The sequence below is a fragment of the Pongo abelii genome, chromosome 15, assembly GCF_028885655.2.
Source record: "Pongo abelii isolate AG06213 chromosome 15, NHGRI_mPonAbe1-v2.0_pri, whole genome shotgun sequence".
NCBI classification, from domain to species: domain Eukaryota; kingdom Metazoa; phylum Chordata; class Mammalia; order Primates; family Hominidae; genus Pongo; species Pongo abelii.
This window is the reverse complement of record NC_072000.2, coordinates 59,034,602-59,062,452: the sequence shown is the minus strand read 5'-3', so window position 1 is coordinate 59,062,452 and position 27,851 is coordinate 59,034,602. Positions and strand designations below refer to the sequence as shown.

Below are 27,851 nucleotides of genomic sequence, written 5' to 3'. Positions count from 1 at the left end.
TTTTTTTTTTTTTTTTGAAACGGGATCTTGCCATGGTGCTCAGACTGGTCTCAAACTCCTGGGCTCAAGCAGTCCTCCCAGTTCACCCTCCTGGGCAGCTAGGACTGTAGGTGCATGCCACCATACCTGACCACCCCAAAATTTGTGGTTTATTAAAAGTGATTAATGGACATGAATGGCTAACCAATTAAAATAAATGCAGGAAAATAATACTTCCAAGAAAGGTTTAAATGTTCCCTTTTTTCCTTTAAGGGAAAACTCAGCAGTGTTTTTAGCTCACTGCTATGATTTGAATGTGTTCCCCTAAAAGCATGTGTTGGAAACTTAATCCCCAACATAACAGTGGTGGGAGGTGGGGTCTACTGAGAAGTAATGAGACCGTGAGGGCTCTGGCCTCATGATTGGATTGATGCCACCATCTCAGGATTGGATTCATCATAAAAGGGTAAGTTTGATCCTCTTGCTGTCCCTCTTGCCCTCTCTTTACCTTTCCAAGATGGAATGATGCAATAAGAAGACCCTTGCCAGATGCCAACCCCTCAATCTTGTAGTGTCCAGCCTTCAGAATCATGAGACAATAAATTTCTGTTCATTGTAAATTACCCGGTCTGTGGGATTCTTATAGCAGTATAGAACAGACTAAAACACCTACTGATTCAGATAACTTAAGGAATTGTTCTAGAAAAAGGGAATGTTTCATTAACTTTCCCAATATATATTCATATATGTTTCTGATGTTTTGTGTAACGCAAATATGGGAATGAGATGTAGGTTACTTGGAGAAAGAAGACTTATTCAGAAGGACTTTGGAAATTAAGTATCTATAAATCCCTAAGCTTTTTATTTGTGATGACTTTTAACTTGAGTGTATTGTGTTTACGTAGAAAAATCTTTCCACAGAATTCATATTTTTTCCAAACCCAGGTGCATTTAAGGTAGATAAGATGGTGTTTAGATATTCTTTTTAAAATGATCATATATAATTGGAAAATGCATTCCCAGACGAAAAAACGTAAATGACCAACATATATTAAATGTAAGCTAAATCTTACTAGTAAGCAAAGAAGTGCAAATTTTAAAATTGGATTTTTTTTCCCCATAAGATTGGCAAGGATGAAAAATATTGCTAATCCCAAAACTATTGCTAATTCCCAAGGGCTTTGAGAAGTAAGTATTATCATACACAGTGGCTGGATACATAAGTGAGAAACTTTTTTTTTTTTACAGCAAATTGATACCGTGTATTAAAATTAGAATGTACACAGTCATTTCTGGCTATTTTCAAGTTTATGTGGAAAAGGATAGTAAAAGCACAATTCATAACAATAGCAAATGTTAGAAACAATTGAAGGGTCTTTCAATTGAGAAGTTATTTTATAAATTTTGGTAGAGCCATATAATGGAATACTATGTAGCCATTATAAAAGTAGGGTATCTATTTTCATCAGAAAATATATTTATAATAAGTTGAAAATAAGTTTACAATAAGTCAAAAAATGAGATTCAGAACAGTTAATATAGTGTAGTCTTATGTTTGTTAAAATAAATAAATACATATATATACACACATGAATATAACAAAATTAAGAAGACTTAACCGTAAAATGTTAATGGAGATTAATTCATAAAATAAGGAACTCACCCTCTGCTCAGGATACTTTTTTTTTTTTTTTTTTTTTTTTGATACAGTTTCACTCCTGTTGCCTAGGCTGGAGTGCAATGGCACGGTCTCAGCTCACTGCAACTGCCGCCCCCTGGGTTCAGGTGATTTTTCTCCCTCAGCCTCCCAAACAGCTGGCTGCCCACCACCATGCCTGGCTAATTTTTCTGTAATTTTAGTAGAGATGGGGTTTCACCATATTGGCTAGGCTGGTCTCGAACTCCTGACCTCACGTGATCCACCCGCCTCGGCCTCCCAGAGTGCTGGGATTACAGGTGTGAACCACCACACCCAGCCCCAATACTTTCATATTGTCATTTTTTTCTGTTCAGTGAGCATGTACTGCCTTTGTATATGAAGAAGACTGTAAAGGAGGAAAAAGTAAACATGGTCTTATATTAGTTTACTAAGGCTGCTGTAACAAATTGCCACAAACTTGGTGGCTTAAAACAACAGAAAATTATCTCACAGTTCAGAAGGCAAGAAGTCTGAAATCAGGGTGTCATCATGGTTGCCTGTTCCCAAGGCTCTGAGGGAGAATATGTTCCATTCGAATCTTCTGGGTTCTGGTGGTGTGGCAATCCTCAACATTCCTTGCCTTGCAGGTATGTCACTGCAGTCTCTGGCATGGATTCTGCATTTAGACTTTACTCTAAAAAGACATGTAATGATTTTGTTGTGGAAACATAGGGCAGTGGCCATTGTGGCCATGCCTTCTCCTCATTTTGAGACTAGCTCTGTTTTCTCTGAAAAGCTCTCTTGAGTCTCCTTCATTTTTATAACACTTAGGATCCACAGAAGTACTATTCAAACATTTTTCTTACCAGAAGTAAAAGAAAAATTAGAGGCTAAAAGATAGGCTGCTGAAGGTAGAATTAATTTTTCTAAAGCTAGCAAATTTTTCTTGCTAATGCACATTCCAGCAAAGTTGTACATTTAGTGATAATTTTTCTCTTGATATGAACTAGATTTTTAAGGTTTTTTGTTTTTTACCGGATTTTTAACCATGGAGAGACTCCCAGTCATTTGGATTTGTTTTGCTAATGTTTCTTACCTTAATTTTTCTTTTAGAATGGAAAATTGGTCACTGCAGTTTCTAATAATACTATTCAAGTCCACACATTTCCTGAAGGAGTTCCAGATGGTATATTGACTCGCTTCACTACAAATGCAAACCATGTGGTCTTTAATGGGGATGGTACTAAAATTGCTGCTGGATCTAGGTAAGGCTCTTTGACATCAGAAAAGGAAATAATGTTAGAACAAAAGGCCTTGTTTATTTGTTTCAGGGTAATGTTTTCAGGACTGTGACTTAATTTTTTGTTGTTTGTTGTTTCTTCATATATTCTTTTATCTAGTAAAGGCTTTTGAGGACAAACTTGGGCTTCTTTTTGAATTGAAATATATTGCTTTGGCCGGGTGTGGTGGCTCACACCTGTAATCCCAGCACTTTGGGAGGCCAAGGCGGGCAGATCACCTGAGCTCAGGAGTTCAAGACCAGCTTGGCCAACATGGCAAAACCCCATCTCTACTAATACAAAAAATTAGCTGGGTGTGGTGGCGGGTGCCTGTAATCCCAGCTACTCAGGAAGCTGAGGCAGGAGAATCACTTGAACCCAGGAGGCAGAGGTTGCAGTGAGCCAAGATGGTGCCACTGCACTCCAGCCTAGGCGACAGAGTGAGACTCTGTCTCAAAAAACAAAAAAAAAAAGGAATATACTGCTCTGCAGATGGCCTATTTTATAATACTGAAAGCATAACTTGATGGAAAATTTTAAAAAATTATTTTAGGGCTGGCGTGGTGGCTCATGCCTGTAATCCCAGCCCTTTGGGAGGCCAAGGTGGGCAGATCACCTGAGGTCAGGAGTTCAAGACCAGCCTGGCCAACACAGTGAAACCTCATCTCTATTAAAAATACAAAAATGAGCTGGGCGTAGTAGTGGGTGCCTATAATTCCGGCTACTCGGGAGGCTGAGGTAGGAGAATTGCTTGAACCCGGGAGACAGAGGTTGCAGTGAGCTGAGATCACGCCATTGCATTCCAGCCTGGGCAACAAGAGTGAAACTCTGTCTCCAAAAAAAAATATTATTTTACTTAGAACTTGGACTGTACAGTCAGAATATTTTGGAGTTTCTCTTGATGCTTCTTTGTCATAGGAAAACAATATAGTTGGTTGAATTGCTGAGGTGAAGTGAAAGGTATAGTACTTTTAAAAATGGTTGTAGCTATAATTAGATTAGCAAATAATAGAAGCTTAAGATGTAACTATAGAAGCCATTTAGGAAGTGTTTGTATTTTAGCATAATGGGAAATCTTGACTTGTGTTTTCAGCATATTTATAGAGCAAAACTAAAAGGTAAGCCATTAAATTTGGGTGCCAAATTTTATAAGTTGCTATAAAGATTTTGTGATTTTGAAATACTTGGACAGGCGTGGTGGCTCATGCCTGTAATCCCAGCACTTTGGGAGGCTGAGGTGGGCGGATCACGAGGTTGGGAGTTCAAGACCAGCCTGACCAACATGGTGAAACCCCATCTCTACTAAAAATACAAAAATTAGCTGGGCATGGTGGTGCACACCTGTAATCCCAGCTACTTGGGAGGCTGAGGCAGGAGAATCGCTTGAACCTGGGAGGCGGAGGTTGCAGTTGAGATCGCACCACTGCGCTCCAGCCTGGGTGACAGAGTGAGACTCCATCTCAAAAAAAAAAAAAAAAAAAGAAATATTTGGATCATAGCTTTTAGGAGAGGCCTTTGTGTTAGCATTTATTCATTTGCGTTACTCTTTTTGTTCTTAGTGATTTTCTAGTCAAAATTGTGGATGTGATGGATAGCAGCCAACAGAAAACATTTCGAGGACATGATGCCCCTGTTTTAAGTCTTTCCTTTGATCCTAAGGACATCTTTCTGGTAATTATTTTTTCCTTCTCTTTTTGTGTTTTTCCTGAATATGTTTAAAAATATATTTCCTACTAACTCTCTAAAAAATTTTCTGCTAACTCTAGCTTTTCAACCTTTGTTTTATTCAGTAAGAGTTAGCAGGAAATTTCACCCAGTTGATAAAAGGGCTTTTTGATTTAATTAATTGAACCACTTTCCATTTAGTATTATGGCTATGACTATAGAGAAATGTATTGTTTATTCCTGCAGGCATCAGCTAGTTGTGATGGATCTGTCAGAGTGTGGCAAATTTCAGATCAGGTAAACTCAGCAATTTAAAGTTTTTTGCCCATTTCTGTAATACATTGTTATATGTTGTATTACTGGGCCAAATTAATAATTGCTTTTCTTTGGAATTTGTTTCTTTGGTACCATTAAATACTGTTTTTGTGATCAAAGTCCACAGTACTCTAGTGCCAAATAAATACGTTGAAGACTAATTGCATTTTTACCTAATCACAAGGGGAATGATAATCTTATATTTAACTTTTTAAGTTTTGTAAATGAAGGGAATAAATTCAGTTATTTTGTATTTACAACGTAATGACCATGCGTTGGGCCTTGGGTTAGATGGTTGGGGATAAAAAATTATGGGTCACATTTGATTTGGAGAGTCACATATACAATTTATTCAAATGCAGCCTAATAAATGTTTTAAAGGAGGTACGAAATAAGGTGTTCTCCAGATTGACAGAGGGAACAGTTAAGTCTGCCCAAGGCAATCAGAGATGGCTTGGCATTTCTAGAGAGAATATGAATGTAATGGACTAGAGAAATATCCTCCACAAATATGCCTTAATATCCACAGTTCCTTCCCTTCATTCTTGAGCTATTTAAAAGAAGCGACTTTGACACTTTAACATTTTGTAGTAGACCTTTGAAGTTTTATTTTTGTAGTCATTCTAAGAATTTCACATATTGGGGTTTTGCGTATGTGTATATGATTATTCAATGAGTATATCATTTGTTTATTCTGCACAGAAAGTACTCTAGTTATTTAAGATTTGTACTCTTCATACCTTTGAAGGACTTAAAGCAGTTTAGGTATATCAGGTATTATAATTAAGGTGCATTAAGTTGCATTTTTCTGAGGTATATATTAATTTGAAGAACCTTTAAATATATTCAGTTCTGCCTATATTTTTGGGGGGGAATTTTCATAAAGGAAAGAAATTTTCTTTTTTTACCAATTAGACATGTGCTATTAGTTGGCCGCTGCTACAAAAATGCAACGATGTGATAAATGCAAAATCAATCTGCAGACTTGCTTGGCAGCCAAAAAGTGGGAAGGTAAGTGATTCTTATTTTTCTTTTCTTTTTTTTTAATTAGAGACGGAGTCTCACTCTGTCTCCCATGCTGGAGTGCAGTGGCGCGATCTCGGCTCACTGCAACCCCTGCCTCCCAGGTTCTAGCAATTCTCCTGCCTCAGCCTCCCAAGTAGCTGGGATTACAGGTGCACGCTGCCATGCCTGGCTAATTTTTTGTATTTTTAGTAGAGAGGAGGTTTCATCGTGTTGCCCAGGCTGGTCTCGAACTCCTGAGCTCAGGCAATCCATGCGCCTCAGCCTCCCAAAATGCTAGTATTACAGGCGTGAGCCACCGTGCCTGGCATGATTCTTATTTTTAACTTTTGTTTTATTCAGTCCTTTTCAACTTTGAGTGTAAGAGTAGTTTTTTTAATTAACTTTTTAAAAATTTGGATTATAAATTTTAGAGTACCAAGCCAAATAATTAGTATTGAAATGCTTTAAGAAACATTTGAACTTTTTCAAGATTCATTTTGAAGTATAAATTTTGCATGAATGAATTAATTTTATATTTTTCTTCACATTCATGCTTAATGGAACAACTCTGGAGACAGTCTTATTGTGTCCATTCTCACTGTTAGTACCTAACATTTTGGAGGTACTAACTGATACAGTTAGACAACAGAAAGATATGAGAAATTTGAAAGGAAGAAAGAGAATGTTCATTATTTGCAAATGAAATGTTTGTGTATGAGTAAATCCCAAGAAAATCAACTGGGGAAGAAAATCATTACTACTAATAAGAAAATTTAGTAAGGTAACTGGAAGCAAAATTGTTTGTATACAGGATTGTTATACAAATACAGGATTGTTATCCTGTATACAAACAATAGCCATTTAGAAAGCATGTAGGAAAAATAATGCATTTACTTTTAAATTGAAAAAGATACAGTAACAGGTTAAATGTACAAGAGGTGTGAAAGATCTATATAAAGAAACTTTTAACAAGCTACCAAGAGAAGTAAAAGAAGACTTGGATAAATAGAAACATATATTCTTAGAAAGGAATTATTTGATATAAATAAAGATATCAGTTCTTCCCTAAATTAATCTATAGTTTTGATAACATTCACATATAAAACAACAGGCTATGTGTGGTGGCTCACGCCTGTAATCCCAGCACTTTGGGAGGCTGAGGCAGGAGGACCGCTTGAGCTCAGGAGTTTGACACCAGCCTGGGCAACATAGCAAGACCTCATCTCCACAAAAAAATGAAAATTAGCCAGGTGTGGTGGCATATTCCTGTAGTCCCATCTACTTGGGAGGCTGAGGCAGGAGTATTACTTGAGCCCAGGAGATTAAGGCTGCAGTGGGCTATGATCTTGTCACTGTACTCCAGCCTAGGCAACAGAGCAAAACCCTGCCTTAAAAATAAAATGTCTCATCTGAATGCTCTAAGGAAAAAGAAAACAAAATAAAATACAGTACCAATAAGATGTCTAGGAGGACCAAATTGAGCTGATTCTAAAGCCCATGAGGGCTTTCCGCACTACCCAGGGAAGGATCCTTATGATGTTGTTCTGGATTCCCATCGTAACTTAAAGGGAAACTTTCACAATGTCTGGAACCTCGATGTCCTGCAAATGAAGGAGGAGGATGTCCTTAAGTTCCTTGCAGCAGGAACCCACTTAGGTAGCACCAGCTTTGTCTTCCAGATGGAACAGTACATCTATAAAAGGAAAAGTGTCGGCATCTACATCATAAATCTGAAGAGGACCTGGGAGAAGCATCTGCTGGGAGCTTGTGCCATTGTTGCTGTTGAAAACCCTGTCAATGTCAGTGTCATATCATCCAGGAATACTGGTCCGAGGGCCATGCTGAAGTTTGCTGCTGCCACTGGAGTCACTCCAGTTGCTGGCTGCTTCACTCCTGGAACTTTCATTAACCAGATCCAGGCAGCCTTTTAGGAGCCACAGCTTCTTATGGTGACTAATCCCAGTGCTGATCACCAGCCTCTCACAGAGGCATCTTATGTTAACCTACCTACCATTGCTCTGTCACACAGATTTTCCTCTGTGTTATGTGGACAGTACCATCCCATGCAACAACAAGGGAGCTTACTAAGTGGGATTGATGTGGTGGATGCCGATCCAGGAAGTTCGCCTGCATGGCACCATTTCCTGTGGGAGGTCATGCCTGATCTCTACTTCTACAGTATTCCTGAAGAGATTGAAAAAGAAGAGCAGCCTGCTGCTGAAAAGGCTGTGACCAAGGAGGAATTTCAGGGTGAATGGACTGCTCCAGCTCCTGAGTTCAGTGCTCCTCAAACTGAGGTTGCAGACTGGTCTGATGGTGTGCAGGTGCCCTCTGTGCCTATTTAGCAATTCCTTCCTGAAAACTGGAGTGCTCAGCCTGCCACGGAAGACTGGTCTGCGGCTCCCCACTGCTCAGACCACTGAATGCATAGGAACAACCACTGAGTGATCTAAAGCTGTTCTTGCACAGGCTCTTAAGCAACATGGAAATAAGGCTGATGAAAAATAAACATTGGGTCGGGCTCGCTGGCTCATGCCCATAATCCCAGCACTATGGGAGGCTGAGGCAGGTGGATCAGTTGAGGCCACGAGTTCAAGACCAGCTTGGGCAACATGGCGAAACCCTGTCTCTACTAAAAATATAGAAATTTGCTGGGCATGTTGGCACATGCCTGTAATCCCAGTTACTTGGGAGTCTCAGGCATAAGAATTACTTGAACCTGGGAGGCAGAGGTTGCAGTGAGCCGAGATCACAATACTGCACTCTGGCCCAGGTGATAGAGTGAGACTCTATCTCAAAAAAAGAAAATAAACATTGGTTTCTAAAAAAAAGGGAAAGTCCATGTGGAAAATGAAAAGTTTTGAAAAAGAAAAGTGATGCAAATAATTCAGATAATAAAAGTTATGAGAATTAAAAGTTTGCTATTGAGTTATGAATAGACACATACCTGTTAAAGAGATAAATAAAACCAAATGTATATGGAAAGTTAGTGTATAATAAAGGTAGAGAAAAGGAGATTTAGCAAATGTATTAGCACAAGGATATGAATACTAGGAACTGGGAATCTTTGAGGACCATCTTGGAAGCTTGCTTCCACATGATGAGTCTATATATAGGTATTTACTATATTATTATTTCAACTTTTCTATTCTTTTGAAATTTTTCAGGAAATAAAATTAAAGTAGATCGTATAAAACGTAAATAGTTTTGCATGATACAAAATATTACAGTCACAGTATAAATGACAAACTGGGGAAGAAAGTTTGAAACAATAAAAGAGCCAATTTCCATAGTGTGCAAAGTATTCTTACAAATCAATAAAAACCCATTAGAAAGATGAGTAAAGACATGAGCAGACAGTGTACATAAAAAATATACAGTTGGTGGCCGGGCACAGTGGCTCACGCCTATAATCCCAGCACTTTGGGAGGCTGAGGCGAGTGGATCCCCTGAGGTCAGGAGTTCAAGACCAGCCTGGCCAACATGATAAGACCCCGTCTCTACTGAAAATACAAAAATTAGCCAGGCGTGGTGGTGTGTGCCTGTAGTCCCAGCTACTTGAGAGGCTGAGGCAGGAGAATTGCTTGAACCTGGGAGGCGGAGGTTGCAGTGAGCCGAGATGGCACTACTTCTCTCCAGCCTGGACAACTATATATATATAAATATATAGTTTATTTTTCTTTCTTTTGTGTATATATGTATATATACACAATTGACTTTTAAAATTATTTTTTCTTTCCTTTTTTTTTTGAGACATGGTCTCACTCTGTTGCCCAGGCTGGAGTGCAGTGGCATGATCACGATTCACTGCAACCTCTGCCTCCTGGACTCAGTTCATCCTCCCACCTCAGCCCCCCACCTGAGTAGCTGGGACTAGAAGCACGCGCCCAAAATGTCTGGCTAATTTTTTTATTTTTTGTAGAGACAGGGTCTCATTATGTTGCTCAGGCTAGTCTCAAACTCCTGAGCTCCAGTGATCTGCCTGTCTCAGCCTCCCAAAGTGCTGAGATTATAGGCCTGAGCTACCACACCCAGGCCATGTGAACTTTTAACAATGTACATTCTAGATTAAAGTGATAATTGAGCTCAAGGAAATGTAGTATGTATTTTTTTTTCTTTGCTTACAAAAAAATCTAATTTAAAAATTATTTAAAATAAAGTTTTTATTATATGTTACTAATCCTTTTTTGGATAATCATGGAAAGAATACACAGTTTTATTTTTTCTACTAATCAGTTTCTTTAGACTAATGCATAAGAAGATACATTTCTTGTTTTTCAAGATATTTGAAGGATTCTGTCTTTATTTTCCTCCAACAAATGGGAGGAATTTTTAAATTAGAAGGGCCTAGATTCCTTAAGAAGTAGTATTGAAGGTCAGGCATAGTGTCTCATGCTGTAATCTCAGCACTTTGGGAGGCTGAGGCAGGAGGATCACTTGAGGCTGGAGTTCAGTATCAGCTTGAGCAACACAGCGAGACTCCATCTCTACAAAAAACAGGAAGAAAATTAGTTGGGCTGTAGTCCTAGCTATTTGGGAGGCTGAAGCAGGAGGATCCTTTGACCCCAGGAGTTTGAGGCTCAGTGAGCTATGATCACACCACTGCACTCCAGCCTGGGTGACAGAGCAAGACTGTCTCTTGGGGGAAAAAAAAGTAATCATAGTAAAAGTACTAGTAATTACAAGTTCTCCATTTTTTGGGTGCAAGCAATAGAGTGATCACCTTTATTTTTTTCTCTTCCCATGACAAATTATCTCCTATTTTTTGCTTATTGAAGTTTTAAGTAATGTTCTGAGTTTCATTAGTTGCCAGTTAAAATACAGATTTGTGTCTGGCACAGTGGTGTATGCCTGTAGTCCCAGCTACTTAGGAGGCTGAACCAGGAAGATCCGTTTAACCCAGAAGTTAGAGACCAACCTGGGCAACATAGTGAGTCACCGTCTCTTAAAAACAGAAACAATAAAAACTAATTTGCTTTTATGTCTTGTAAATTTATCTGAATGAATTTTGTGCCTTTTTCCTTCTTCAAATTCAATTTAATGTAAACTTTTGTTTAAGTTGTTTATCTTTTCTAATAGTTACTGGCAATTCCTGTGGAAAAATCTGTTAAGCTATATAGAAGAGAATCTTGGAGTCATCAATTTGATCTTTCAGATAATTTCATCTCTCAGGTAGGTTTTATAAAGTGACATTTTCAGTGGGCTATAAGGAGCAGTTAGTGCATAGTTTGCCTGAATATAGTTGCAGTTAAATGTTATTGGAACGGAAAACAACTCCTGGCTGTTGTATGTGGTCCATCTTCTAACAGCTCATCCTTTCTTCATTTGATCAATAACTGGATACTAAATAGGTCTTTGTTATAAGAAGTCAGATTTAACCCTTGCATAGTATTAGAACAAGTTGTTCTAAAATGATCAGTAGTTAGCCTTTATTGTTAAGTGAGTTTCACTGAGACTTGTGATCATGGACTCTGAAATTTTAGAGCAAGAGAGGTGGTTGGTCTGTTTTCTCGTTCTCTTACATGCACAGATGTTTACAGTTAAGGAAACGTAAGCCCAGTAGGTCAGCAATGGCTTACTACAGTTCACTTCACTTACTAGTTTTCTTCATCTTGACTGTGAACGCTAAGAGGATGTCTTGAATTGTCTTTCTTTCTAGGATAATAACATTTTTTAGGTTTTGCTTTGAAAATTGTGCCAGTGGCTGGGCACAGTGGCTCGTGCCTGTAATCCCAGCACTTTGAAAGGCTGAGGCAGGAGGATTGCTTGAGGCCAGGAATCCGAAACCAACTTGGGCACCAAAAGAAGACTCCATCTCTACAAAAAATACTAAAAAATTAGCCAGGTGTGGTGGTGCATGCCTGTAGACCTAGCTACCTGGGAGGCTGAGGCAGGAGGATTGCTCGAGCTTAAGAGTTGAAAGTTGCAGTGAGTAATGATGGTGCCACTGCACTGCAGCCTAGGTGGCAGAGCAAGACCCAGACTCTAAAAATAAAATAAAATTGTGCCAGTATAATTTTTTCATGATAAAGTAATAGCTGGTAGTGATACTTGAATGTTATTGAAAAGTAAGGTTAGAAAATAGGCAAACTTTGTCTTGTATCGAATATAATTAGAAATAATATAGAACAGGGATATAAAAATTTGAATTTGGTTGATTGCCCTCCAAATTCTTGAAAAAAAATGAAAAGAAAATTAAATTTGGTAATAAAATGAGTATTTAGTTTGAAATTTTACAAAATCATTATTTATTAACTGTTTTTCTTTACAGACCCTCAATATAGTAACCTGGTCTCCCTGTGGGCAATATTTAGCTGCAGGTAGTATTAATGGTCTAATTATAGTTTGGAATGTGGAAACCAAAGACTGCATGGAAAGGTATGATTTAGTGTATCTTTTGTCTCTTCTTTGCTCATCTCTATTAGTTTTGTATTTGTTTTATTTTGAAACATTTCAAATTTGCCATCAGATTGTCAGAATGAAAATATAATTAAATTTATATTATTTATAAATTATTGTCAAAAGTCATTTATTCTTTCCTAACTAAAATTTACCTAAAGAAATGTACAGTTTATATTTTTCTTGACAGTATTTTTAGAACCTACTTCTTAATTTTTAGGGTGAAACATGAGAAAGGTTATGCAATTTGTGGTCTGGCATGGCATCCTACTTGTGGTCGAATATCGTTTACTGATGCGGAAGGAAATCTAGGGCTTCTAGACAATGTTTGTGACCCCAGTGGAAAGACATCAAGCAGTAAGGTAAAAGGGAGTATGGTACAACAGTTTCTTCAAAATGTTTCTGTGATCATATGGATTTGGAAGACACCACAAACTGCCTTACTTTCTTGGAAAATTACCTTTCATGTTACTATAGTTGATGCTGAGTAGTAATCTATAGTAAGAAAACTTCTTACTTGTTCAACCTGATGTCTCCCAAGTGTATTTTACTAGGAAACTTTTTTCTCTCCATATAATGCCTTTCCAAGGAATACCTTTCGTTAAATACTATTTTGTATCAGGTCTCAGTTTGGCCTGCAAACTGTTTCTACTCTGAATTAGCCTTAACTCTTAGAACTACCTATACACCTCCTCTGCTTAGCCAAACAGCTTTACTGAGCAACTTTAAACAGGCACCTTGTTTTATACCTTCTTGCTTTTGTTCATTATTCACCCTGCCTGTCAGATGTACCTATTTATATTAAAGTCTTAGTTTAGACTTCTGGTTACAGATTGCAGACTTAATACGTGCATTTATATCTGTCCCTCCTGAAACCCCCACAAAAACTATACTAAAGGTATTTTCTTAAATGCATAATCCCGTAAGGTTAAAGAAGACAGTTGAAGGGATGATTATAAAAATAATTTTGAGCTCTGCTGCAGTGGCTCACACCTGTTATCCCAACACTTTGGGAGGATTGCTTGAGCCCAGGAGTTTGAGATCAGCCTGGGCAACATGGTGGGACCCCATCTCTACAAAAAATAAAAAAATAAAAATTAGGCAAGTGTGGTGGTGTGTGCCTGTAGTTTCATGCTCCTACTCAGAAGGCTGAGGTGGGAGGATCACTAGAGCCCAGGAGGTTGAGGCTACAGCAAGCCGTGATTGTGCCACAGCCTGGATGACAGTGAGACCCCATCTAAAAAATAAAAAAGTGGAGGCTAGAAAATAGAAGGATGATGAGAAACTCACTTCAGCTTCTCAAAAAGTTGAATTCTAAAACTGTAGTTTCTGGAAGTTGAGGTGCTACTCAGTTTGCCTCACTGAATCCCCAGAGATTCAGAATTTGGTAGCACTAGGTGCTTCTAAAAGTGGGGCTGAAACAGGAGAGGTGATTTAATAAGCACTTAGAGTCTTCTAGTCTCAACGTCTGTGTTCAAAGCTGGGTACCTGCCCTCCCCCATCTTCACGTGCATTCTGGCAGAATGTTGGAGATTTGTTTTTTTAGAAAAGATGAAATAGACTGTCCTTGGTCTAGGGACACTGGTTACAGTTGAGTGGTCTTGGGTAAGGGTGAAATACTATACTGAAAACAGAGGATTAAATGAAAGATTAGATACTGGAATGTTGAAATGACCATCTCACTTCTACTAGGTTCCCAGAACATTGTCAGCCATTCTTATGTGTTTCAGGCAGAAGATTGGAAAAATCATCTTTGGGGAATTTGTCTAAGAAAAAAGATGTAAAGAGAGAGTTTCTTAACTCCAGGGAAAACAAAAAGTTGTAAAAGAAAGGAAAAGTGTTCATAATATACTATATGTGTAAAAAGATAGGAATAATGCCAACCACTTGGGGTTATTGGGAGGATTAAGTGAATTATATATAGTTAGAACAGTGTCTAGCACACTTCATAAGTTTGGCATACTTTATAAGTGTTGGCTATTATTTTTATTATTCAGCCATGAATAGCATTTACATGATCTTAATAACCTAAATACTGTATATTGATTGAACCACAAGGAGGATATATCTATCTATATTGGGAGAATTGGGATCGGAGAATAGTGTACATGCAAGCATGGTGGTTGGGGTGGTTGCGAAAGGGTACCAGATCCTCATCTGCCATAGATGGAAGTTAATAGGATCTATTAAACACAATAATTAAAAGTGAAAAAAAAATTCTACTAGAATATGATTTACAGGTATGGAAGAAGTAGCAAAGAAACAACTAAAAGAGCTGGAAAGATTTATTCTGTAGAGAAGTAAGTTGGGGCTGTGGAGAGGGCTGTTTTCATAGCACTCCTTGTAAAACTGCCCAACTAATATATATGCATGTGTAACATTGGTAAAAACAAAAAATGAATTAAGAAAAAAAATTTTGGCTGGGTGCGGTGGCTCACGGCTGTAATCCCAGCACTTTGGGAGGCCGAGGCTGGTGGATCACCTGAGGTCAGGAGTTCAAGACCAGCCTGGCCAACATGACAAAACCCCGTCTCTACTAAAAATACAAAAATTAGCTGGGCTAATTTCACACCTGTGAACATTTTATCGCCTTCATCATAAATATGAGGCACAGTCCCCCATTAAAAAATTTTTTTTTCTTTGAGGCAAAGTCTCCTTCTGTTGCCCAGGCTAGAGTGCAATGGTGGCTCCCCGGAACCTCCGCCTCCTGGGTTGAAGCGATTCTCCTGCCTCAGCCTCCCAAGTAGCTAGGATAACAGGCACCCACCACCACACCCAGCTAATTTTTTGTATTTTTAGTAGAGACGGGGTTTCACCATGTTGGCCAGGCTGGTCTTGAATTCCTGACCTCAGGTAATCCACCCGCCGCAGCCTCCCAAAGTGCTAGGGTTACAGGCATGGGCCACCATGCCTGGCCTCCCCATTTTTTTTTTTTTTGAGACGGAGTTCCGCTCTTGTTGCCCAAGCTGGAGTGCAATGGTACGATCTCAGCTCACTGCAACCTCCACTTCCCGGGTTCAAGTGATTCTCCTGCCTCAGCCTCCTGAGTAGCTGGGATTACAGGCTTGTGCCACCACGCCTGGCTAATTTTTGAATTTTTAGTAGAGACGGTGTTTCACTGTGTCAGCCAGGATAGTCTCGATCTCCTGATCTCGCAATCTGCCCACCTCGGCCTCCCAAAGTGCTGGAATTACAGGCATGAGCCACCACGCCCGGCCTCCCCATTTTTTTTAATAAGAAAATCCAAAAACAATTTTTTGTCAGCTTGAGTACATCAACTTTTAGGACTATAAATGGAATGGTTAAATATCTTCTTATAGCACTTAGTTATTAATTTACTCATATCAAGTATTTTTCAATGTATGGATTTAGAAACACTTTTTCATCTCATTTTATTAAACATCAGTTTTCAGAGCACAATTATGTTAACTTCCATTTAAAACGTTTATGAGGGTCTGGGTACGGTGGCTAATGCCTACAATCCTGGAAATTTTGGAGGCCGAGGTGGATTTATCACCTGAGGTCAGGAGTTCAAGAATAGCCTGGCCAACATGGTGAAACTCCGTCTCTACTGAAAATACAAAAATTAGCCAGGTGTGGTTGTGTAGGCCTGTAAACCCAGGTACTGAGGAGGCTGAGGCAGGAAAATCACTTGAGCCTGGGAGATGGAGTTTGCAGTGAGCCAAGATCACGCCACTGCACTCCAGCCTGGGTGACAGGGTGAGACTGTGTCAAAAAAAAAAAAAGGGCTGGGCGCTGTGGCTCACGTCTGTAATCCCAGCACTTTGGGAGTCCGAGGCGGGTGGATCACGAGGTCAAGAGATCAAGACCATCCTGGCCAACATGGTGAAACCCCATCTCTACTAAAAATACAAAAATTAGCTGGGCATGGTGGTGTGCGCCTATAGTCCCAGCTACTTGGGAGACTGAGGCAGGAGAATCGCTTGAACGCGGGAGGCGGAGGTTGCAGTGAGCCGAGATCACGCCACTGCACTCCAGCCTTGCGACAGAGCGAGATTCTACTCTGTCAAAAAATAAATAAATGAAAATAAAAGGTTTATGATATAATACTTTTTAATCTGTTAATGGTGTTCTCATTAGACTTTTATACCAAACTATAAATTTCCATTGGCTTAACATTTGTACAGTTTTTATTCATCCTATAGGAGTAACTTGGGATCTTTGCAGTGTATCTGCTTACCATTTCACTTTATAAAATGATCTAAAAATTTATTTATTTTGGGACAGGGTCTCACTCTGTCACCCAGGCTGGAGTGCAGTGGTGAGATCATGGCTCACTGCAGCCCTGACCTTCCAGGTTCAGGTGACCCTCCTACCTCAGCCTCCCAGGTAGCTGGGACTATAGACACATGCCACCATGCCTGGCTAATTTTTTGTGGAGATGAGGTTTCATCATGTTGTCCAGGCTGGTCTCGAACTCCTGAGCTCAAGCCATCCACCTGCTTCGGCTTCCCAAAGTGCTGAGATTACAGGTGTGAGCCACCATGCCGGGGCTTTTTGTAGAATTTCTTTGCCTTCTTTGTTTTTCTATTGGTTCTATCACTTTATTTTTATAAGTATCAAAACACTAACTTTAACTGAGATAATATAAAGAAAATGTATCTTATGTAGTATTTTGTTCAAAATAAAAGTAAATGAGAGACTGTCTTACAATATGAGAGACTTTATAGGGACTTTATCATATTAATATGACTTCTTTTCTGGGGAATGATTTCTGAGGAATAAAATCTTATTTTATGTTTTGGCATATACAGTATTTGTTTACATGTCGGTCCCTATACTCCCATCCCATCCCCAGACTACAAGGCATTTGAAATAAGGACTGGGTCTTATTGTGTAAATATAAATACAATTCTCATGAATACATTTACTAATTATTCTTATCTGTTCAGTGAGTTTGCTGCTTGGTAGAATTTATAGGTGCATATTAAAAGTTTACCTTTTTAGTAATTGAGTTTTTCTAAATCATTCACTTTTACTTTATAATTTGTATTAATTTGTTCAAGGTATCTAGCAGAGTGGAAAAGGATTATAATGATCTTTTTGATGGAGATGATATGAGTAATGCTGGTGATTTTCTAAATGACAATGCAGTTGAGATCCCTTCTTTTTCAAAAGGGATTATAAATGATGATGAGGATGATGAAGACCTCATGATGGCTTCAGGTCGTCCTAGACATCGAAGTCACATCCTAGAAGATGATGAAAACTCAGTTGGTAAGAATTTGACTTTGTGCATGTGATTACCCTGTTGATTAATATTTTGGATTTTTTATTAACACTATTAAAGTCATTCTTGAATTTGTAGAATGTAGCTAAAGTGGTGCTTAGAGGACACTTTATAGCATTAAATGACTTTGTTAGAAAAGGTTTCAAATCTATTATCCAAGCTTCTGCTATGGCAGACTAGAAAAAGAGAAAACTAAACCCCAAGCAAATAGAAGGAAGGAAATAATACAGAGCAAAAGTCAATAAAATTGACAACAGAAAACCTGTAGAGAAAGTCAATGAGACCAAAAGCTGGTTCTTTGAAAAGATCAGTAAGGCCAGGCACAGTGGCTCACGTCTATAATCCCAGCACTTTGGGAGGCTGAAATGGGCAGATCACTTGAGGTCAGGAGTTCAAGACCAGCCTGGCCAACATGGTGAAACCCTGTCTCTACAAAAATACAAAAATTAGCTGGGTGTGGTGGCACGTGCCTGTAATCCCAGCTACTCAGGAGACTGAGGCAGGAAACTCACTTGAACCCAGGAGGTGGAGGTTGCAGTGAGCTGAGATCACGTCACTGCACGCCAGCCTGGGCAACAGAGCAAGACTCCATCTCAAAAGAAAAGAAAAGATCAATAAAATTAGTAAACATCTATCGTGGTTGATCAGTAAAGAGAAGACACAAATTACTAACACAGAGAATGAAAGAGAGGTGGGCCATCACTATAGATCTGTAGATTTGTGCTATCCAATATGTAGTAGCCACTAGCCACATGTAGCTGTTGAGCACTTGAAATGTGGTTAGTTCAAATTGAGATATGCTATGAGTGCAACTGGATTTTTTTTTTTTTTTGAGGCGGAGTCTCACTCTGTCACCCAGGCTGGAGTGCGGTGGTGTGATTTTGGCTCACTGCAACCTCCGCCTCCTGGATTCAAGTGATTCTTGTGCCTCAGCCTCCTGAGTAGCTGGGATTACAGGCGTGCGCCACCATGCCTGGCTAATTTTTTTATTTTTAGTAGAGATGGGGTTTCACCATGGAGTGCAACCAGATTTTGAAGACAATATGAAAAAAAGAATGTAAAAATCTTGGGAAATTTTTTATATTGAGTACATGTTGAAATGATAATATGTATTTTAAATGCACTATATTATTAAGATTATGACTGTTTCTTTTTACTTTTTAAACTTTAGAAATATTAGAAAATTTAAAATTACAGCTGTAACTCACATTATATGTCTGTATGGCAGTGCTACTATTAATATCAAAGGCATAATGGCAATATTATGAATAACTTTGTGCCCATAAATTTAACAACTTAAATGAAATAGATGAATTTTCTGAAAGACACAAAGTTCCACTGCTAACTCAAGAAGTAATAAATAACCTGAATAGTATTGTATCTATTAAAGAAATTGAGATTGTAATTTAAAATCTTCAAATAGAGTGCTTATTGTAACAACTTACATGCTACAATAACACTTGAACATTATCAAGTAAAATGCCAATGTGCAGTGCTATGTTGTGCTGTTTAAAGTCATATAGAGTTTATAGAACAGCAGTCCTCAAGTGTTTTAGTCTCAGTAGCCTTTATACTCTAAAAAATTTTGAGGACCCTTCTGAGAGCATTTATTTATATAGAGTTACATCTATCGTCATTTACATATTAGAAATTAAAATTCAGAAATTTAAAAATATTTATTCACTTAAAAATAACATTAATAAACTCATGTAAACATGAATAGTACTTTTTTATTAAAAACAAAAAAAAATTAGTGAGAAGAGTGGCATTGCAATCTTTGTAATGTCTATCATAGAGGACAGCTGGATTCTCTCATCTACTTTTCTGGATTAAGTCTATTGCCATACATTGTTTTTGTTTGAAGTGTATAAAGAAAATTTGGCCTCACATAAATATGTAATTTGAAAAGGGAGAAGTATTTTAAGAAATCTTTTAATAGCACATTCAATTAATCGTGGATATTCTTTGATGTTGCACCAAGACTCAGAAGATGATCGTTTCCTAAAGATTACTTGCAAAGTGTAATCTGAAAACTTCAATGAACTCTTACGGCTCTGTTAGGTTAAAATTCATTGGTCTGGCTGGGGATGGTGGCTCACACCTGTAATCCCAGCACTTTGGGAGGCCCAGGCAGGAGGATTGCTTGAGGCCAGGAGTTCAAGACCAGCCAGGGCAACATAGTGAGACCTCCTCGCTACAAAAAACTTTAAAAATTAGCCAAGTGTGGTGACATGTGCCTGTAGTCCCACCTACTTGGGAGGCTGAGGTAGGAGGATCTCTTGAGCCTGAGAGGTCGAGGCTGCAGTGAGCCATGATTGCAACAGTGGGTTCCAGGCAGGGTAACAGAACAAGACCCTGTCTCAGAAAAAAAACAAAACAAAATAAAAAAATTCATTGGTCTGACTTGAATGTTGAATGGATTTTTTAAAATCATGTTTAATTTTGTAACATATGAATTGATAATATTGGTTCACTGAAGTTTATAGATCTTCTTTATATTGACACTTTTTATTATCTAATATAAATTGTTTTTGTTTTTAATTAATTATATGTTGTTTTTAATTAATTAATTTTTGTTTTTAGAGATAGCGTCTTGCTCTGTCACCTAGGCTGGAGTGCAGTGTTATCATCACACTTCACTATAACCTTGAACTCCTGGGCTCAAGGAGTTCTCCCACTCAGCCTTCCAGGTAGCTAGGACTACAGATGCATGCCACCATGCCCATCTAATTTTTTATTTTTTATAGAGATGGAATCTTGCTTTGTTGCCCAGGCTGGTCTTGAAATCCTGGCCTCAAGTGATATTCCCTCCCCAGCCTCCCAAAGTGCTGGAATACAAGCGTGAGTCACAGCACCAGGCTGTAAATTATATCTGCTAGTGTTGTTACCAATCTCATCAGCAGTTTCTAAGTATTAGAAAGTTGTGAAGCTCATAATGGCAAACAGAAGCTTTCCAATATCTTAATTTTTAATTGAAAGCTCAAATTTCTTTTTTTTATTTTTTGAGAGGGAATCTTGCTCTGTCACCCAGCCTAGAGTGCAGTGGCGCGATCTCGGTTCACTGCAACCTCTGCCCTCTGGGTACAAGCGAGTCTCCTGCCTCAGCCTCCTGAGTAGCTGGGATTATAGGTGCTCGCCACCATGCCTGGCTAATTTTTGTATTTTAGTAGAAACGGGGTTTCACTATGTAGGTCAATCTGGTCTCGAATTCCTGACCTCAAATGATCCACCCACCTTGGCCTTCCAAAGTACTGGGATTACAGACGTGAGCCACTGTGCCCAGCTCTTTTTTTGAGATGGAGTCTCCTGGGTTCAAGCGATTCTCCTGTCTCAGCCTCCCGAGTAGCTGGGATTACAGGCATGTGCCACCATGCCTGGCTAATTTTTGTATTTTCAGTAGAGACAGGGTTTCACCATGTTGGCCAGGCTGGTCAACGTGGAACTCCCGACCTTAAGTGATCTGCCCGCCTCGGCCTCCCAAAGTGCTGGGATTACAGGTGTGAGCCACCGTGCCTGGCCTGAAAGCTCAAATGTTATCATTGGCAACAAATTCTGCCAGTTATTTTTTCTTAATTGACAGGCTCAGTTCATTCATTTACAAGAAAATGTTTGCCAAAGATCCAATTCTGCATAACCGTAGTTTATCTGGCATGTGTTTTTTAAGTAAAAGTAGTGTTGTATGAAAAAAATCACTTAGTTCAGCTTACAACTCAAACAATTGCATAAGTGCTTTTTTTCAAGACAACCATCACACTTCTCATTTTAGCACACAGAACTTTAAAAAAAAAATCTGTGTAAGCGTCAAGATTTAATCAAATTAATATTTTTACTGCAAGTGAGTGGTGGTTAACAATGCAGTAACGGCTAATACAGTTAGGTGCCACTGCCTTGATTGGTGCCAAGGCACCAGGAATTTTACCCACCATTGCTTTTGCACCATCACTGCATCTCTTTAACACAGTGAAGGAGGCAAATAGCATGTCAGTGTCATTGAATATGAATGAAAAAGTTACTAGATTCCATAATGCTTTCCTTTTTCCAAATCATTGGTATTCGTGATTCCCTTAATTATGATCCTTTGTGTTGCAGATATTTCAATGCTAAAAACTGGTTCTAGTCTTCTCAAAGAGGAGGAGGAAGATGGTCAAGAAAGCAGCATTCACAATCTACCACTTGTAACATCCCAAAGGCCATTTTATGATGGACCCATGCCAACTCCCCGGCAAAAGCCATTTCAGTCAGGTTCTACACCCTTGCATCTCACTCACAGATTCATGGTAAGACTTGGATCTACACTTAACTTCTTAGAAGGTTTTCAGCACTTTTTTCTTACTATAGTTAATTTTTTTGGATAAAACATATTTTTTAAAACTTTGATTAAATAGCCTGGAGCACTTTGGTTGATTACAGTTTTGTGGTTGGTTTATTTTATGGTTAGCTCACAGTTTTAATCTTGTTTCAACCTTATTGAAAATGACGATAAATAAAATTCTGCTTTCCAAAATGACATTAAATGAACATAAGTAAATATTACTATCTTGCAATATTTCTTGGCAATACTTTCAAACCTTATTCTTCATAGTCATTGTTACACAGAAGACTATACTGACTCCAAAACACTAGTAAGGAGGTGCTTTCTTAGAAGACAACTACTAGTATAATATATTAGAAGGTGGCAAATACTATGGGGGAGAAAAGTCTACCCCTTTTCCTCACTCCACCACCCACCAGAATGTAAGCTACACAAGGATAAAGATTTTTGTTTTGTTTACTGATATGTTCTTAGGATTTGGAACAAGGTATGATACAGTACACATTAAATATATATTTCATGAATAGACAAAATGAATATATTGGCTTTTTGCCTTAGATTTGAGTTCTTTTTTTTTTTTTTTGAGATGGAGTCTCGCTCTGTTGCCCAGGCTGGAGTGCAGTGGCACAATATCGGCTCACTGCAAGCTCCGCCTCCCAGGTTCATGCCATTCTCCGGCCTCAGCCTCCCGAGTAGCTGGGACTACAGGCGCCCGCCACCACGCCCAACTAATTTTTGTATTTTTAGTAGAGACGGGATTTCACCATGTTAGACAGGATGGTCTCAATCTCCTGAGCTCGTGATCCGCCCTCCTCGACCTCCCAAAGTGCTGGGATTACAGGTGTGAGCCACCGCGCCTGGCCTGAGTTCTTAAAAAGTTTAGTTTTTCTATGTTGGTTATATGATGTTTTCCATTCTGAGGATTTTGCCTTTTTAAAAGTATGGGCCTGGCATAAATTTGAAGACTATAGGCCTGGCATAAATTTTTATGTAGAGATTAAGGGTGGTGATTAATATTAATAAAACTTTTTATTGCTATCAGTAGTCATCAAGTCATAGGTCTTAATTTTTTTATTAGTGTCAATATTTTATTTATAGTTATGTTAAATAAAATATTGGCACTAATTTTATTAGAAACTCTAGGGCCTAATGTGAGCCTACAATGGACATCAGTGGAAGATAAGTTTTCCAAGTGGTATCAATTTATGTTGCCTCTGCTGGGCGTGGTGGCTCACACCTATAATCCCAGCACTTTGGGAGGCCAAAGTGGGTTGGTCACTTGAGGGTAGGAGTTGGAGACCAGCCTGGCCAACATGGTGAAACACCCTATCTCTACTAAAAAAATACAGAAATTAGCTGGACCTGGTGGCATGCACCTGTAACCACAGCTACACAGGAGGCTGAGGGAGGAGAATCACTTGAATCCAGGAGGCAGAGGTTGCGGTGAGCCGAGATCATGCCACTGCAGTCCAGCTTGGGTGACAGAGCAAAACTCTGTCTCAAAAAAAAAAAAAAAATTATGTTTTCTTAATATGTATATGTTTATTTTATCATAGAATAACTAGTTAGAACAGGAAAAAAATCTGTTGTTATTTGCATTCATATTTGTAAGAAAACTCAATTTTTGAAATGTTTCTTTTGAGGAATTTAATGGTTCGGTTGTTCAAGGGACAACTGTAATGTACTTTTAAAGTAACAGTCATGTAATTTTTAAATATTATTAAATACTCTATTTGCTAATTAATAAGTATATATGTATCTTATTCTCACCAAGGAAATAATAAGTAATTGTACCTCTGGTATTATGACTCCTGTCAGAAACTATTTAGAGATAGATGAGATGTAGTAGCTCCCAAAACCTAAATCTTAATACAAATTTAATTATAATATTTGTTAATTTGTACTACTGTGGCTTACTGATTCTAGGAGCTTCAGTTTTTCTCAGACTTATATTTAATCTTACCTGTTTGTAGGTGTGGAACTCTATTGGAATTATTCGCTGCTATAATGATGAGCAAGACAATGCCATAGATGTGGAGTTCCATGATACCTCCATACACCATGCAACACACTTATCAAACACTTTGAATTATACAATAGCAGATCTTTCCCACGAAGCTATTTTGTTGGCATGTGAAAGCACAGATGAACTGGCAAGGTAAACTCAAGGTTATTAGGAAGAATTTGGCAGTGTTAAACTGTTAGATACAGTTGTTGAAATTAAAGACAAAAAGTTAATAAAACAAAATTTATTTTTTGTAATATGAAATTTCAGAAGAGTTTGGTACAAACACCAGCACACCCAAAATACCTCAGAACATATGTCTGTTTTTTGCCATAATGATTCCCTCATTACATGCTCTAACTACATAGCCAAATGACATGGCATGGTTAGTAATGCAAGAGATGGGATTTTTTTTTACATTGTTAAGTGCTTTTTTTTTACTATTATAAGAGTAATATACATTCATTGTAAAGAAAAAAAAACCAGTATACAGTATAGAAGTTTCAGAAAATGAAAACTCCTCCCAGAATTCTACTCTCAGATATAACTGCTATTAACAATTTGATATGTATCCTTCCAGATTTCTTTCTATTTGAACCTCCCTTATTTTAATTTACTTTATTGAGATGTAATTTATTTACAATAAAATGCACCTGTTTGATGAGTTGACAAAGGTGTATATGCACAGATAACCTCTACCACAATCAAAATACAGAATGTTCTTTATCACCCGAAAATGTTTTCTTATATCCCTTTGCAGTTAGTTCAACCCTAGACTTGGCCAACTATTAGTCTAGATTTTTGTCACGATGGATTAGATTTAAAATCTCTCTTCGAGAAAGGAAAAAAAAACGGAAAAACAAACCAAAAAATGTACTAGTCACCCGTTGGCTTTTTCCACTTAATATTTTTTGGATGTTTACATGTTTTGATAAGTAGGTAGGTAAATAAATAGGTAGATAGATGTCAAGAAAAAAATTATGATGGGAAAGCAATGGGTGCAGAATGTTTTTCTTTTTAAAAGAAAAGAATATATTTTTTCAGCTTTTTGTTAATCAAGAGATTGCCCTCTCTTGATCCCTTCTTCAGCTGATTATAGTACTGATACACTTCATGGATTTTACTATCTTCTATGTGATTTGAAATTTGTATCCTTCAGGCTGGGCATGGTGGGTCACGCCTGTAATCCTGGCACTTTGGGAGGCCAAGGCGGACAGATGACCTGAGGTCAAGAGTTTGAGACCAGCCTGACCAACATGGTGAAACTGCGTCTCTACTAAAAATGCAAAAATTAACCAGGTGCGGTGGCACCCACCTGTAGTCCCAGCTACTCGGGAGGCTGAGGCAAGAGACAGGAGAATTGCTTGAACCCGGGAGGCGGAGGTTGCAGTGAGCAGAGATCACGCCACTCTACTCCAGCCTGGGTGACAGAGCAAAACTCCATTTAAAAAAAAAACAATTTGTATTTAATAATAACTTACATATATGTATGTGCAAAGAAAAAAGGCTGGAAAGATATCAGTATGGTTCATTTTAAGGGTATTTCATAATTACTTTTTTAAAGCAACTTCTTATACTAGTGTATAATAGGAAGTAAACTATTTGGTTTTGTTGTTGAATATCATGATTGCTTATATATACATATATATGTAAATATCATATGAAAGTTTGATTGTTTCATATGAAAGTTTGATTGTTTCTGTCTTGTTTTAATTTTTAGCAAGCTTCACTGCCTGCACTTTAGTTCTTGGGATTCAAGCAAAGAGTGGATAATAGACTTGCCTCAGAATGAGGATATCGAAGCCATATGTCTAGGTCAAGGATGGGCTGCTGCTGCTACTAGTGCCCTGCTTCTTCGATTGTTTACTATTGGAGGGGTTCAAAAAGAGGTATTCAGCCTTGCTGGACCTGTGGTGTCAATGGCAGGACATGGAGAACAGCTTTTCATTGTTTATCACAGAGGTAGATTTTTTTCAGTCTTTTATGACTTGAAGTAAAATGGAAATTACTTGAGCTTTTTTGCTGTTTTTGTTACTCTTTTTGTCTCGGATTATGTACTTCCTTTTGAATCAGTGTAATCTTTAAATTGTTGTGTTCACTAGCAGCAATAAAAATGAAAATGTTTCTTAATTGAACTATATTATAGAGAGAATTCCAAGGTGGAATTTGGTTAATTACTTCCGTGTCTAAATCTTACCATTTTGGCAAGCACGACCAGAGAACTTTCAGCGTTGAAATTCCACAAAAATAACTCCTAGTAGGAAGGGCCAAAACAACTCTGAATGTGACACTTTTTAAAAGCTGCTGCCTCCTTTTTCCTCCCCTCATGTCTTTCTTCAGTCCCCATCACTATGCTAAGACTGGTCTTATCAAGGTAACTGATAATCTCTGTGCTTTTTAAAAAAATAATTCCATTGAAAATACCTTCTTCTCATGACTTCTGTGACATCATACTTTCAATATTTTTCCTCACTGGCAGCTTCCTTTTTACTTTTTTGTTGGCTCTACCTTTTAGCTGGAGTGTATCCCCTTTTTCTCTACTACTCTCTAGGTCAGGGTCTTTCAGTCTTTTTGTCTGCTTTGCCACAGTAAGAAATAGATTCATAGATTCTGGACCAGGTGTGGTGTGGTGTGGTGTGGTGTGGTGGCTCACACCTGTAATCTCAGCACTTTGGGAGGCCGAGGCGGGAGAGTTGCTTTAGCCCAGGAGTTCAAGACAAGCCTGGATAACAATAGCAAGCCCCTGTTTCTATTTTAAAAAGAAAAACAAAAGAAAAGAAATATATTCTATATAACTGTTCTATAAATATCTGCAAATGTAACTGAAATAAAAGTCTCCTGGACAATGTTTACTCTTTGATTTCAGTTTAAATTTTTTTATTTCATTTTTTAAAATGCTAGTTGCAAATTAAAATTGATTCCATGACTCATAGGTCAAAAAATGCGGTTTGAGAAACCACCCTGGGGAATTTTATCATAATCCATGGCTTTAAATACATCTCAGTGTTTATGACTTTTAAGTTGATAGCACCAACCCTACCCTCTCCTTGTGTCTCCAGACTTACACATCCAGTTGCCCACTTGAAATCTATTTAGAGTTTGGACAGACATTTCAGACTTAATTTGCTCACAATAAAAACTGATTTTTTTCCTTCCAAGCTTGCTTCTTACATAGTTTCCCCATCTTAGTAAATGGCTTACTAACAATCTAGTGGCTGAAGCCAAAAATCTAAAAATTGTCCTCGATTCTTCTCTTTCCATTTCCCCTGCATCAACTCCAACAGTAAAATTATATCATGTCAATTCTATGGAATAACACATTCTAAATTTGTCTCTTTTCATTTCTTCTGCTAATACAACCTAGATGTCATCTCTTGGACTGTCATAGTAGCCTCCTAACTAGTCTTTTAGCTTCAGTTCTTGCCTTCCACAGTCCGTTCTCCACACAGCAGCCTAGGTGATCTTTTAAAAATATAGATCATGCTTCTTTTCTCAAATCCCTCCGACTTTCCTTCACTTTTAGAATCAAAGTCAAACTTCTGATAGCTGTCAAGGTGATCTACTGATCCCTTATAATCTGACCTTTGCCTGCCTCTCCATCCTCATCTCTTACTGTTGTTTCTCATTACCATGTTCTGGCCATACTGCCTCTTTGTGTTCTTCAAGCCCTCCATTCTTCCTACCTTAGGACTTTGCATTAGCTGTTTCCTCCATCCACTTTCGTGTTCCTTCCCCTAATGTTTGCGTGGTAGGGTCCAGCTTGCAGTTCATGTCTCAGCTTAAACTTTACTTTCTGAGAGGCCACTTCTGACTAACCAGTCTAACAAACCATTCTGACATTCTGTATCACATTATTTTAACTTTGTGATAACTTTTTTTGTTCTTTTTGTGTTTTTTAATTTGTCTTCTACCTGACATTTGAATTTAATAAGAGCGGTGACTTTGTTTATTGCTGTAGCCCCAGTATCTAGGGCAATGCTGGCGTGTAGTAAGCTCTCTGT

General features: G+C 38.2%; 1 protein-coding gene across 6 annotated transcripts in view; it reads left to right on the top strand.

Annotated features, from left to right (window-relative positions):
• WDHD1 (WD repeat and HMG-box DNA binding protein 1) overlaps positions 1–27,851 on the top strand; it is an 83,471-nt gene that overhangs the window by 12,991 nt on the left and 42,629 nt on the right. For 5 of the 6 annotated variants that reach the window (XM_054530109.2, XM_054530108.2, XM_002824761.6 and 2 more), the window contains 11 exons: positions 2,732–2,883; positions 4,458–4,569; positions 4,810–4,860; positions 5,794–5,889; positions 10,963–11,055; positions 12,155–12,261; positions 12,503–12,644; positions 17,310–17,520; positions 21,623–21,810; positions 23,819–24,003; positions 25,571–25,812. In XM_054530109.2, coding sequence (XP_054386084.2) covers positions 2,732–2,883; positions 4,458–4,569; positions 4,810–4,860; positions 5,794–5,889; positions 10,963–11,055; positions 12,155–12,261; positions 12,503–12,644; positions 17,310–17,520; positions 21,623–21,810; positions 23,819–24,003; positions 25,571–25,812 — 1,579 coding nt within the window. The remainder of the gene's footprint in view (positions 1–2,731; positions 2,884–4,457; positions 4,570–4,809; positions 4,861–5,793; positions 5,890–10,962; positions 11,056–12,154; positions 12,262–12,502; positions 12,645–17,309; positions 17,521–21,622; positions 21,811–23,818; positions 24,004–25,570; positions 25,813–27,851) is intronic. The other variant, XM_054530107.2, reaches the window with a different exon arrangement.